Here is a 13818-nt window from a genome sequence, read left to right on the forward strand (position 1 = left end):
CCCTTCAATTGCTCACTTGGTCACTTTCACACATCAAAAGAGCTAGGTCACTGTTTCAGAGATAGGCTCATAGAGGCTTAAATATTTTTTTGGCTCTTTCCATAAAGTTTTGTTATTCTTAGTTTATGTAGTAAAATCTGAGAAAGTCTCATTAGATTGGATAAACTATGTGTGAAACTATATAGAAATTAAATTTCAAAATAAACCCACCACTTTGTACAATGTGGTGGTCTGTATAAGCTTGGCCCAGGCAGTGGCATTATTGGGAGGTGTGGCCTTGTTGGAGTAGGTGTGTCACTGTGGGTGTGAGCTTTAATACCCTCACCCTAGCTGCCTGGAAACCAGTTTTCTCTTGTTTGCCTTTGGAACAGGATGTTGAACTCTTAGCTTCTCCTGTGCCATGCCTGTCTGGATACTGCTGTGCTCCCATGTCAATGCCCCAACACATACACAGAGGTCTGTTGGGTCTGGGTTCAGTCAGAGAAGATGTGCCTAATCCTCAAGACACTGGAGGCCCCAGGGTGTTTAGAGGTCTGATTGAGTGGGGTGGGGGATGGGGACTTCCTCTTGGAGAGGGGGGGGAGGTAGGGATGAGATAGGGAGCAGTGGGAGGGTCAGACCCGGAGGGGAAAGGGAGGGAGGGAAGGAAGGAAGAAGTACCTCCTTAACTATACTATACTATAAAGTCTTTAAGAACTAAGTGATGTATTACTTGTCTCTGTAGCTTCATATATATCCCAGTGTTTTACACATAATAAGTTGTTATAAATGTGTTATTAGTGGAATAAAATCTAAAATTTTTAAAAAAAAGAGTTGTTTTGGTCATAGTATCTGTTCAGAGCAGTAAAACCCTAACTAAGACAAGTAATAAAACCCAAGAAGGCTGTGGGTAAATAATGTGGATTCTTGAAAAGACATAACAGAGAAAACACAGGAAATTTAAAAAATTGAACAAAATCAAATTATAATCAAAAGACAAAATTCATATTGAAAAACTTTGATGAGTGGCTTAAATCCAGAGTGTAGAGTTTTATGCTTGTTTGGTCCTTTATTTACTGTTAAGATTATTATTTATTTATCAGTAAGATGTGTTTTGAAATGCCACCCAGGCAAGATCAGGCCAGCTTTGAATTTGTTAACCTTCTGCCTCAACCTCACATCTGGCATAGATTAAAGGCATGCACAAGGCCTACTTCTGAATGCTGATTTAATTATGATGAAGTCACATCTATAAGGATAGTCCAACACAAAGAGAGAGAATGCCTATCATGTGCAAAGTGGTGAACAGTAGGTATGTAAATGTACCAATGTCACGTTTCATGGTAAGAAATCAGTAGCTAACTTTTAAAACTGAAATGACAAAAAAAAGCAGCAGTATTTAAAGGATGTTATATAAAGATTCTGAAAATTAAAAAAAAAAAAAAGCAGCTATTTGTGGGTTAAGATGGTTTAGAGCAATGGGTCTCAACTTTTCTAATCCGGTGACCTCACGCTGTGGTGACCTACAACAATAAAATTATTTTCATTGCTACTTTATAACTGTAAATTTGCAACTTTTATGAATTATAATGTAAACTTTTTTGGAGATAAAGGTTTTCCACTCATGAGACACAAGTTAAAAACCATTGGTTTAGAGGTAAAAGCTTATGCTTTGCAAGATGATGACATGGCTTCTGTCACCATATCTCAGGAAGCAGTAGGAGAGAACCCACTCCCCAAAGCTCTCTGACCCTACAGATGGGCACTGTGGCACACATATGTCCATCTTTTCACACACAAAATAAAGACAAAGTTTAAAATATTTATTTTCATAAAGCAGGAAATATGAATAGGATGAAAAGCTGACTTTTTCTAATTGTTTAATATACTTAGATTTATTATCATTTAAGCATATAACTTTGATGAATATAAAAAAATCAAGCTGTACAGAAAATGCACTAACTCTGACATAAAATTGGTTTAAAAAAATCACACTAGCAATTACAATAGGATTAGATGGCTTTGAAGCCGTACTGAGAGACTATTTGTTCACACTTGAAGACACTTATTTTTCTTAGAGATAGAACTGTGAATTTCATTGAGTTTTTAGATGTAACAGTGTACTAAAAGCTACCAGTGATGTTGGCTTTAAAAAAGCTTATTAGGGTAAGCTTTTTGTAGACAATTTAGTTAACTATAGCTGATTTTGGCCAATCTAAGGTCCATAAGGTTGATAGAAAGCTTTAGGTCACTGCAATACTCAAGAAGAATGTGTTGGTTAACATTTTTTGTCAACTAAGCTAGAGTCATCTGAGAGGGCACCTAAATTGAAAAAAGAAATGCTTTCAGAAGATTGGCCTGTAGGCCAGTCTATGGGACATTGTCTTGACTAATGATTGATGTGAGATGGCCTAGCCTACTATGAGTAGGGTCACCCTGGACAGTTGGTTCTGGGTGTTGTAAGACGGCAGGTGAAGGAAGCCATGAGGCATAAGCCAGTAATCAGTGTTCTCCCATAAGCCTCTGCTTCAGTTCTTGTTTCTAGGTTCTTGCTCCACCTGGTTCCTGTTCTGACTTCTTTTGATGGTGGACTACAATGTGAGACTGTAGGCCAAGTAAATCCTTTTTTCTCCCAAGCTGTTTTTGGTCATGGTATTTCATCACAGTAATAGAGATCAAACTAAGAAAGGATTATGACATAGCATTCTGAAGTTGTAATTCTTTCAAACTGCTCTGAACATGCCATGTACCACTGTCCATACTTTACCTTGGGTCTTTTGGGCCACAGCAATTCCTTCCACTACAAGTACTGTTATTAGCAACACTAAAGAAAGAACAGAAAAGAATATTAAAAAAGTTGAATTGATATTTCATTTTACTAAGTCTATAATAATAATGAAAATCTTAATACAATAAGATTAATAACTAAAATCACTTTTTATTACATAGTGTTATGGTGGCCAAGCTGGCTTTGAACTCAAAATCTTCCTTATCTTCCAAGTGCTAGATTATAAAAATGTGCCATCACATTTGGCTTAAAAATCACCATTCTTTATCAACACTCACTACTGAATCTTTAAAATACTAAATGTTTTATCCTTGGGCTGGTGAGATATAGTTGGCTCACTGGGTAAAGGTGCTTGTCACTGAGCCTTATACCCTGAGTTTGATCTCTGGAGTCTGTATGGTAGAAGGACTCCTGAAAGTTGTCCTTTGACATCCCATGACTACCATGGTGGGAGTGTTTGAACATGTGAACATTATGCACATACATATTCACAATGTAAATACCCGTATTTGCACATATTAACAATGTAAATAAACGCTATATTCTATTTACTATTTGACCCCCTAATATAACGAAAGAAAAGATAGAACTGACTTTGTACTTGTTTATATAAGCACTAATACTGTATGACATTTAAAGTTTTTTTCCAATATAAAAGCAAGCTCACATGTGTTGTACAGGGTTTTGTTAAGCCTCACCTGTTGACTCTACCTGGAGTGCTCATGCACTTGGCTAGCTTTGTAGCACGTTCTACCAAAGCTCAACTGGTTAACCTGACTTCTGAAAGTCAGCTGAAACTGCTATTGTGCATCATTGTGCAGTGGTTTATGCTTTAACAAGAAGCCACATTTAGATGGCTCTGTCCCCCAGGAAAAGCTAGCTCTGGAGTTCGTCCTGGCACATTTGCAAGGCAGGCTGGTGACTTGCAGCAATAGACAGAACAGCAGCTAAAGTGCTCGGCATTTCAAAACCCTGGACCTCAGGTGGCAGATTTTAATCCTGAGACAAGGCAGCAGAAAAAGAAAGTGAGGATGTCAAAGAAGAATGAATATTTTTCATACAAGGTATGAAAGTACAAGGTGATGGAGAAGTATGACAAAAGCGGCGGGCTGATCTGTAATGTGGACCTGTGTGACTGCCTGGAGAAGAACTGCCTGGGATGTTTCTAACCGTGCCCCAAGTGCAACTCCAACAAGTGTGGGACAGTGTGCCAGTGCAACTGGTCCTGGGTTTATGATGCCATTGTCACCAGTCCGACAAGATAATCAGCACCCTGCCATTTAGTGTTCCTGACTAGGAAATATTATGCATAGATATTCTGTGTGTGTGTGTGTGTGAAATCGAGCACAGTTATGTGCACTTGTTTGTTTTAGGACAGGGTCTTTATTTTGTAACTCAGGCTGGCCTTGACTTTTGGCAATCCTCCTGCCTCAGCTTCCCAAGTTGTAGTAATTTGGGTATATTACATCATATCTGGCTTGTTTCTTATAATACATACATACATTCATAAATGTATGTATGGCCATATATATAATATATTGTATATTAAGTCAAATTTCTTTCTCTTGGATAAGTGTTAGTGTTTGGGCAAAATCTTCTCTCGAGCTACAGATGGATGTAGAATGGGCAGTAATTGTGTAGACCCTCTCAGGTTTCTCAGCCCGTGACCAAAGGCTGTAAGAGTGGATGATCAGTCTCCCTCATCAGCAGCACTCTCAACTCTGACTTGAAGTTGTACCTCTCTCTTCTCGGGGTGTCTGGTTGAGAACACCGTAAGTTTAAGATTTGCATAGCTTTGCATCTGAAAGCTGTTACCTGGAATATACAACCACATGTATGTTTTTCTTAGAATGTCATATGTTAATAAGAAAAGCAAACTTGTGCCTTTGTATATCTTTACTAGTTGGATATGTGGATAAGCAGCTGACTGGAAAAGCATGATATGGTTGTCTCTGTTCTGACATACTATAGCAGGTATCTGGAAAGTTGAATTTGGCAGTCTGTTAACAAATTTCTGTGTGTCTGTGTGCGCGCGTGCGTGCACGCATGCATGTACATCAACGCAGGTGTCTGCCTACCCGGGTCCTTTGCAAGAACAGTATGTGCTCAAAAATCTCTGAACCATCTCCAACACCAAACTTATTAATTTCCCCATTGTTAGAGTTTCTCTTACATTCATTGTCTGGAAAGCTCTCAATCCGCAGCTACTAACTTAAGATGTGTACTCTGATCCAATTTATATTTGAAACTAATTCCCAGATGATACTAATGTCACAGGCCAGGGAGCCATGTATGAAAAGCACTTTTCTAAGTTACATTAGATATGTAATGGAAGGAAGTGTTTAAACACTTAGTGGGACTTAGTGACTTGGTACTGTTTTAAACCACTCAGAATCTTTTTTTAAATAAATGTGAAGTGTTGGGGAAAAAAAGCCATATTTAGACACTGAAGCTATTTTATTCCCCTTCCCAATATTTGAAACCCAATCAACAATATATTTCTTTGACTTTTTATGTGTTTTGAAGATTTTAAAGATATTTTTATGAATGGTGCCTTCTTCCATTGAGTAGAAACATATACTACCAGCCTGCCCAAAATATTATGTGACCTGGAGTAGGTATTCATTTAGTCAAGAGTACTTATGAAGGGCAAGTTCTGTGAAGCCATAGGGACAGCTAGAGAAATCAGCAAAATGCCTAACAGTATGGACTTCAGGAACTAGGTGAATATAGGAGTTTAGATTTTTCCCTTACGCCACTATACTAGCCATGAAGCCTTTTTAGCTTATTTTATTTACCTGCAAAATCAGAAAGATGTACTAATATTAAGAAACTATTTTCAGTCATGTGCCTATCATATCAAATGTATTGGTATTCTCATAAATTTATGGTAGATATTAGGACAGTTAGAATCTTCACAGAATCAGTTGTGAAATACTAAGAGATGTTTACAAATTATATAATAGAAACATAGAGAGTGGAACTAATATTAATTTCCTTTTTGGAAAAATGAGCATGGAGCAAGAAAAACATTGGAAAGAGAGAGATATTTTACCAGACCTTATTAGACTCGAGCCCATGTGGAAGAAATATGATGATGTAGCAGTTCAGAAAATGGAAGATTAAGACTGGAAAGTAAAAACTCTTAAATACCATGTTGATGGATTTAGACAAACCACCATTGTAGGCATTAATTAATTAATTTGTGGTGCTAAGAAGTGAACCCATAGCCTTGTTCATGCTAGCCAAGTGCAGTAACATTTAACTACATGTCTAGTTTCTCACTATAAGTTTGTAATTACCTTTTTGCTTCTCCTGTAGTTAGGATTTTATTATGTAGCCTTGGTAGGCCTGGAATTGCCAGGTAGACCAGCCTGGCCTAGAATTCAGAGATCTGTTGGTATTAAAAGTGTGCACCTAGTCACTCCTTTTTTAAACCAAGAGAATATAAAATGCAGGCAGGTTTCAAACTAATACCTTAATAGTTGTGTGGAGGCTAAACATGAGAGAGAGAGAGAGAAAGAGAGAGAGAGAGAGAGAGAGAGAGAGAGAGAGAGAGAGAGAGAATGAATACAGGTTTATTTAATAGCATGCCCTCAGTTATTAACAAGGCCCTCAATGTACAAAGATAAAGTTCTTGTCACTTACTTTACATCTTAATATCTAAATATTTAAAACAAAACAAAACAAAAAAAATCTAAATATTTGACCTCATCTTTGGTTTCTTGGATCCTTATTAGCCTTTGTCTTCTCTCAAATATAAAAATTGCCTTTTTCTTTTGTTGGTTACAAACAGTATTAAAGATCTCATGCAGTAATAAACAATCTTTTTTTTTTTTTTTTAATTTCCCGTCTTAGGTGTGGTGGCACATGTCTTTAATCTCAGAATTTAAGAGGCAGAGGTTTCAGTGAATTCTAGGACAGTCAGAGTTACATGGTGAGATTCTATTTTAAAACCAAACCAAACCAAACTAAATCCAAAACACTTCCCATCTTTATACTGGAACCGGGTTAGAGGAACGGAGCCTGGACTCTGTTAAAACAACAAAAACAAAATGAGATTTATGATAAAAAGAAACCAAAACCAAAACCAAACAAACTGCCAACCTCAAAACATTAGAAATTGAAGTAAAACATTTATTTATGTCAATTATGCTGTCAGAGGAAGCAAGCTGTATCCCATGGTGCAGCACTGAGATGAACACAACTGTTCAATCATTTTTGTTCCTGTTCTTTTCCTTACAAAATGATATGTATATAAAGTTTCATGTTTTCAATTTTATAACTTGTAGCGTTAAAGCTAGTGCCACAAAACTAGTAGACAGGGTAAAAAAATCAACAAACACGGACTAAAAAGATAGTTCAGGGATTAAAACTACACAATGCTCTCGTAGAGGACTGGGGTTCAGTTCCCAGCACCCGAATGGTGCTCAAAACTACATGTAACTCCAGTTGCAGTGGATTCAATGCCCTCTTCTGGCTTCCAAGGTACCAGACTTGTGATGCACATATATTCATGCAGGTAAAACATTCATACTTATGACATAAAAGCAGTTAATCTTTTAAAAAAGACATTCTAACAGAAGGCGGGAAATCAATAGGACAATTATGATAAAAAGAAAAAAAACTTTAAAAAAATTAACAATGTGATAGGCAATGAACACTCATACATGTAAAATTTAAAAACAAATGGTTCAGGGATAGTATATCAATTAAAGAAATAAGTCCTAGATTTGTATGTATGTGTGTGTGTAATTTTAATAAAATAATTTTAACATTTTATTAAAATATACATATTTATTTTATATACAAATAGGAAAAGCAGTTATCAGCAATATGTACCAAAAAGAATTCAGCTTTATTAATACTTAGCAATGTAGATTTGGGCTACAGTGAAGTCTCAGAGGCTAAGAGTAGTTGCTGTTCTTTCAGAAGACTGAAGTTTGCAAGCATTCAAATCCAGTAACTCAAAATTGCCTGTAAGTAAAGGGGATCTCACACTTTCTTACAGCTTCTTCAGACATCTTCACACATGTGACATTCTCTCTGTTTCTGTCTTTCTCCACTTCTTATACAGTCGCACACTAATAAATATTTAAATAAAATGCAGATTTAATAAAAACAAAAAATATCACTAGGAAAAAATTGAAGGCAAAAAGACAAACTTCTATCAAGTAATATGAAACTGTGGAGACAGAACCATTGTCATAAATTGTTAGTGTGATCCAAAGGAATGAAAAGGTCCTGGCTTATATAAAGTTACTGCCTAGGTTCTCAAGCTGGCTGGTCCAAGTGTTCAGTACTGATCAGAGTTTAAGGCTGGGTGTGATGGTATACACCTATAACCCCAGTACTCAGAAGGTAGAGACAGGTGGGTTTCTGTGAGTTCCAGCCTGGTATACATAGTGATTTCTAGGTATTCTAGGGCTACACAGTGAGTTTCAGGGTATCCTAGGACTTCCTAGTGAAACTGTGTCAAAATCAAACCAAACCACCAAACAAAACACAACAGAGGTTACTGTAAAGTCAAATAGTTCATTAGTCAGGTTTATTTATCTTGGCAGCTGAAACAGGAATATGAGTAAGTAGAGGACCCCCAAAGTTCAGCTTGTGGTTTTTCCATTAAAAAAAGAATGTATGTGGCACCAACCCACCTCTGTCAGCAAATTGTTACCAGACTTCATTTCTAAGGTTGCTAGTTGCATGGTGTTCTTCTGGAACCAACTGTCAGTGAGACCATCTAGATATCTATGGGATCTCCAAAACCTCTTTGGTTAAGTGTGTTTTGGCTTCTTGTTGAAATGAATTCAGAGTCTTAAAAAGTTTTAACATTACACTGAGTTTGGTTAGAGAGTTTTTTGTAGCATCTGTTAAAACAGGTTATAGTGTTCTTAAAGAGAAAGTCAAATAACATTCCTAGTATAAAGAAAATCACTGGAAATGGTAAGGGAAAATGCAAGAGGAGACCAGTGCCAGATAAAGCACTTTTAGAGATTTAGCCAACTTTAAGAGTTTAAAAGTTTCCAATTCAATCTGGCCCCAAGTATTCAGATACAATTTGAGGAACTTGCAATAGCACAAACACTACCCTATGCAACAAGGACTATTATTTACGAGTATATGAGCACAGGGATCTAAGGAGCTCTGATGGGGCTTCATGGTCTTTGGCAGTTGAACTAGTGAATGTGTTAATAACACAGAACGGGCCAGTGTGATGTCTAGGGCAAAAGCATTTTCTGACTACGGTTAGGTTCAATCCCCAGAACAGACTTCTTAGAAGTGTCCTCTGATCTCCATGCGTATGTTGTTGTATATGTATAGCCTCACCCATACACAACAATAAGAAAAATTAAACACCTAGAAAAGAAAAAGTTTCCAATTATGTATTTATTGTAGGGAGTATTCTTCCATGTCTAGCTCAACCACCAGGATAATTCCTCTTGGTAAATCACACTCTTAGGAATGCCCCCAGCTGTTATTATAATGAAGGGCTGGCATCAGGGTAACTACTCTGAGATATGTGGACTGGATATAGTAGTCTATTTGTAAGATGGACTTAAATGTCTAGATATCCAAGAAGTAGGTACCTCCAATTTCTAATTGGCAAGACCTGTTCAGGTAGCACAAATGAAAATATTCCCAATAGAGACACAAATGAACCCTGGCATGTTTTTAAGGTTAGGATAACTTTCTCAGTGGAGAGGGAGCTAAGAAGAAAACACCAAGTCAGTGAGGAAGAAAACCAAGCAGTAATTTATGGGGCTTGTGATAGGTGAGAGTAGGTTTTCCAGCTGACCAGTACAAGTTGGAAGGTTCATGTTGGTAACAATAGAGTTTAACTTTTTTTTATTAAAAAGGAATTGCTCAAGATACAAATCTGGAGGTAGAGAAAAAGGAATAGGGATGACTTATTCCTAAAAGGCCCCAGAACTGTAGAACTGGCCCCAGACACTGTAGAACTGGCCTTGGTGACGTTGCAGACAACAGAATTATTAGGCTACTCACACCAAAGGCTTCAGTTAGTAGTACCTAGTATTCCATCAAGTTTCTGTTCATGGCTAAGACCTGGGAGTTAGATGATGGTGATCTGTGCAGGACAGTAGGGATGACTAGCTTAGCCAAAGCAATAATGAAATCACTATTAGATTTCCATGTCAGAGAAGGTGAGTGGGGAAGATATAAGGATCAGGGAGTTGCTAGAGGTTATGATTCCCTCTCAAGGTAGGTCAAAACAGCCTAGGTAGTGAAGACCTTTAGAAAAGTCTGTTAGAAGAGTATTAGAGAATTGGTGGGAGATGACCCTGGAAGCATGGTTTGGTTTTCCAAGGTTGTACTAGGGACATATTTACAAAGACAATATATTTAATGAGAGTGCTGAGTCAGGGCTTCCAGTGATACAGCTTTTTTCTATTTGGTTGTTTTGTCATTATCCTAGGAAGTCAAGACACAAAAGATAAAAATTAATCCCGCAGGATGAGATGCCAATAAAGATCCACCCAAAGATGTTACTTAAATCAAATGATGCTTCTGTGCCCCTCACCCCATTTCCTACTCCTGGTCATGCATAAAATAGCTTGATCCTTTATTAGTTGGTGGCACAAACCTAAGGTTGCGGAGGACACCAGTCAGCTTATAGTCACTATGACATTGATATGCTTATTTCTTGAAAGACTGTCATCTAAAATTTATGTACTTTTGTTTAAACTCTTGGAGTTTTAATAACTCAAGGAAATGGTCCTCACTTTCATTATTCTAAGGAAGTAGAAATTCTGTCCTTACAGAGTATACTCAGGTCACATGTGACCTTCGAAATTTATCTACCAACTTTATATTTATAAAAAGCCTTACAGCACTATAGCTGAGATGTCTATCCTCTATGCTATTTGTCTACTTCCCGGTCAGTAACCATGAGATACCACTTGCCATGTTCCTCCTGGGATGCTCCTACTCCATCAGGCTGGTCCTCATGGACATGCACTCATGATCTACCTACTCTACGGTGACTTCTCATCCTGTCCTCTTCCCTGTGGTCCCTGACTGTGACCCCAAACCCGGGAACCTTCACAACCACCCACTCACTCTCTTTTGCTCAGCCCAGGCTGAAGGCATCTTTACTAACCAATCAGGGATAATTTGGAAGCCAAGGTTTACACAACAAAAGCTGGGATATGTGAGGATCAGCTCATCCTGTAGCAACCAGATCTTGAGATACAGTATTTAGCATCTGAATACACTGTAGCCCTAGACCAACCAACTATAGCTCTAGCCTTAGAAAAAGGTTTAGATTCTGTTATCTTATGAAGAGAAACTATAGCCAATCTGATTTAATAATCACTATTGGATTATCAGAAATAAAATCTTTTGAAAACTAATGGCAATGAGACCCACTAAGGAGTTTCTTGTGTATCTAGTCAGGGAGGAGAAAATGATCAGTTAAGGCAAAAAGGTCAGAAGGGAAACTACAGTCTGAAAGAGGAAGCAGAACATCAGAAATGGACACATTCGAACATTTGTAAGAAGTGATATTGAGATGAGGAAAACAATTTCATATGTGGACTGCTAGCAGAGGTATTAAGTATAATGAGAGTTGAAAGAGCTTAAATAGAGATGGGCACAGATGAAAGAAGATCCCATGATAACTGTTCAGTGAGATAGCAACTTCATACATACAGAACAGACTTTGGCTGGTAGTAGGTCTAGCTGCTGTCTGTACCAACTGAATGGTCTATTTCACCTTCTTAGAATTGAGGCAGGATTCTTAGTGCCTTTTCCATATGTAAATATGTGGAAAGGAGGGATATAACGGGGATGTCACAAAATGAGGGTTAGTGTCATTCATTACCTGACATCCTTGAGTAAATATTTTCCATTGTAGAACCACTGAATAAAATTAGGACAGGAATTTTTCAGTAAATCATAAAGAGATTAGAACACCAAAGATAAATTTAGTGGCCAGTTGTGGAGGTAACTTGAAAGTCCTAAAAATCTCCAAAAATGTCTTTTAGTGTGGGGGAGGAAAAGAAGTTAAATGTCTTAAGGTTAGATCCTTGTGTATCAAGAGATAACTTCCAAATATGTAGAGGAATTTTAATGACGCAACAAGGCTGCTCTGATCACTTCTATATTCTAGGTCTCTGTGACCTGACTGGAATGCAGACACACCCTTAGCACACACCTTCAATCCCAAACAATGAATGTAAATTTAGTTTGTAGAAGGAAGCACACGTTTGAAATCGATGTCTAATTGAGAGACAGACAAAGTGATGAATCAGAGAACAATCTGACAGAAAAGAATCTGCCTAACTCTCATGAGAACAGAAAGGAAAGGGAGGCAATAGAAAGAGCAGTGCAGGAGGAGGACACAGTTGTAGCAGGACAGTTTTACAGAGCCAGGTTGTATAGAGAGAGAACAAGCTAGATACAGATGAAGACAAAAGAAGCCAGAAGATTAGAACATATTGCCAAAGTTAGTATGAGGCCAAGCAGAACAATTCAGTTAGAAGCTGAAATAAGTCAGATCGAACCCGTCATTGTGGGGAGGAGTTTTGAGCCAGAACAGCTGAGTTGAATCAGCCAGCCAGAGATCAAAAAGAACTAGAAAGGGTGAGCTTAGCAAGAAGTTTCAGATTCAGAAAACATTCTAGGCCTAGATAAAATTTTATAGAGGCTAGAAGCTTCTAGAGCTAGGTCTAGGTTATCAGATAAAGGCAGTAAGCCTCCAAGATAACAACTGCTTCAGGCAGATAAAAGTTATTTTTACATAAATATGGAGAAGTTTGACAGAATTGAAGGCCTTATACCTTCTAGAGGACAGGCTTATGGCAGAAATGAAGACTTCCAATACAGACTTCTTGGTATGAGTCATGTAAAAACTGTTGGGGGGGGGGGGTCCAGGAGTTGTCTCACAAACCACACAGACACTGATTTCAGTCAGACAGGAATAGTTTATTGAGCATATGCCCCAGGACTGATCAGGGCCTCACTTCAGATTCAGGAGCTGACTGGGACACTGAGTCAAGATCCTACAGGGCTTCTTACATCTAAGATCTACAAACATCTGTGCCAAGTTATTCCACCAATCAGGATTTAGGAATAAGGTATTTCCTTAAGTACATGTCTTCGTTGTACATTTATCCTGTTCCCATTGGTTGGGGTATTCAACTGTAGCAGGGGACTTGCCTTTCCTAATATGTCTTAACTTGCCAACTAGGAAGTCAGTTACCTACGTACATGTCTCTTTCTGCCATGAAGGATATCAATTCCCAGGGAGGTCTTAGGAATTAAATTTTATTTGACCACTACTCAAAATAGAAGTATAGTTTCTTATACTGGTGCAGGTGTCTCTCTTATGTTGGGGTCCATCCCAGGGGTAGCTTAATAAAGAAAATACCATAAAATATCATATACAGGTGTAGAAAGTGCTGTTGGGTGGTTGGTTCAAGTTCAAACTTATTATGGCTAACTATATAAAGCAGTTCTGACTGCTGTTGTGACTGGTTTTTAAGAACACCAAAGCACAGAATATCCTAGTAATGGCAGTAACAGCATTTGAGAAAGTTTTCTTATGAAATTGGTAACAGCACAAAATGGCAGGCTAGACAGGTAATAGTTACCTAGGTCTTAACATTCTACTTAGGTCTTAACACAACCAGATTATCCAAATATTGAGGAAATCTGAACCACATTAGAAGGATATATTCATCAAACCAGCTTAAACTATCTAAAAGAATTTGGTGGAGTGTTGGTGTAATCTTCAAATTTTCTCTGTATTTTCAATAGTTAATTTGTACCAGCAGAGGACTAAGTGCTTGAAGAAGCTTGGTATGATTGTATGGCCCATCAATGGTGTCTTGGTTTCACTATTGTGAATAGACACCACGACCAAGGCAACTTTTATAAGGACAACATTTAACTGAGTCTGGCTTACTGGTTCTGAAGTTCAGTTCATTATCTTTTTTTTTTTTTTTTTAAAGAGAATAAATTGTTTAGAGTACACATAAAAATAGATGATGCACAAGCTTCATTCCCACCTATTATTTTATCTGATACTG

The 13818-nt window shown here is 37.7% G+C and overlaps 1 protein-coding gene and 1 pseudogene across 3 annotated transcripts in view; one reads left to right on the forward strand and one right to left on the reverse strand.

Moving 5' to 3' along the window:
- NETO2 (neuropilin and tolloid like 2) overlaps nt 1–13818 on the reverse strand; it is a gene marked incomplete at both ends in the record, with an annotated part of 60582 nt that overhangs the window by 33648 nt on the left and 13116 nt on the right. For both annotated transcript variants that reach the window (XM_080937205.1, XM_080937204.1), the window contains one exon: nt 2747–2803. In XM_080937205.1, the coding sequence (XP_080793331.1) occupies nt 2747–2803 (57 nt within the window). The remainder of the gene's footprint in view (nt 1–2746; nt 2804–13818) is intronic.
- LOC308436337 (ARL14 effector protein-like) lies at nt 3799–4064 on the forward strand (annotated as a pseudogene). Its single transcript has one exon. The product of its transcript is annotated as an ARL14 effector protein-like (transcript).

Source organism: Micromys minutus (assembly GCF_963924665.1).
Source record: "Micromys minutus genome assembly, chromosome: 24".
Taxonomy (NCBI): domain Eukaryota; kingdom Metazoa; phylum Chordata; class Mammalia; order Rodentia; family Muridae; genus Micromys; species Micromys minutus.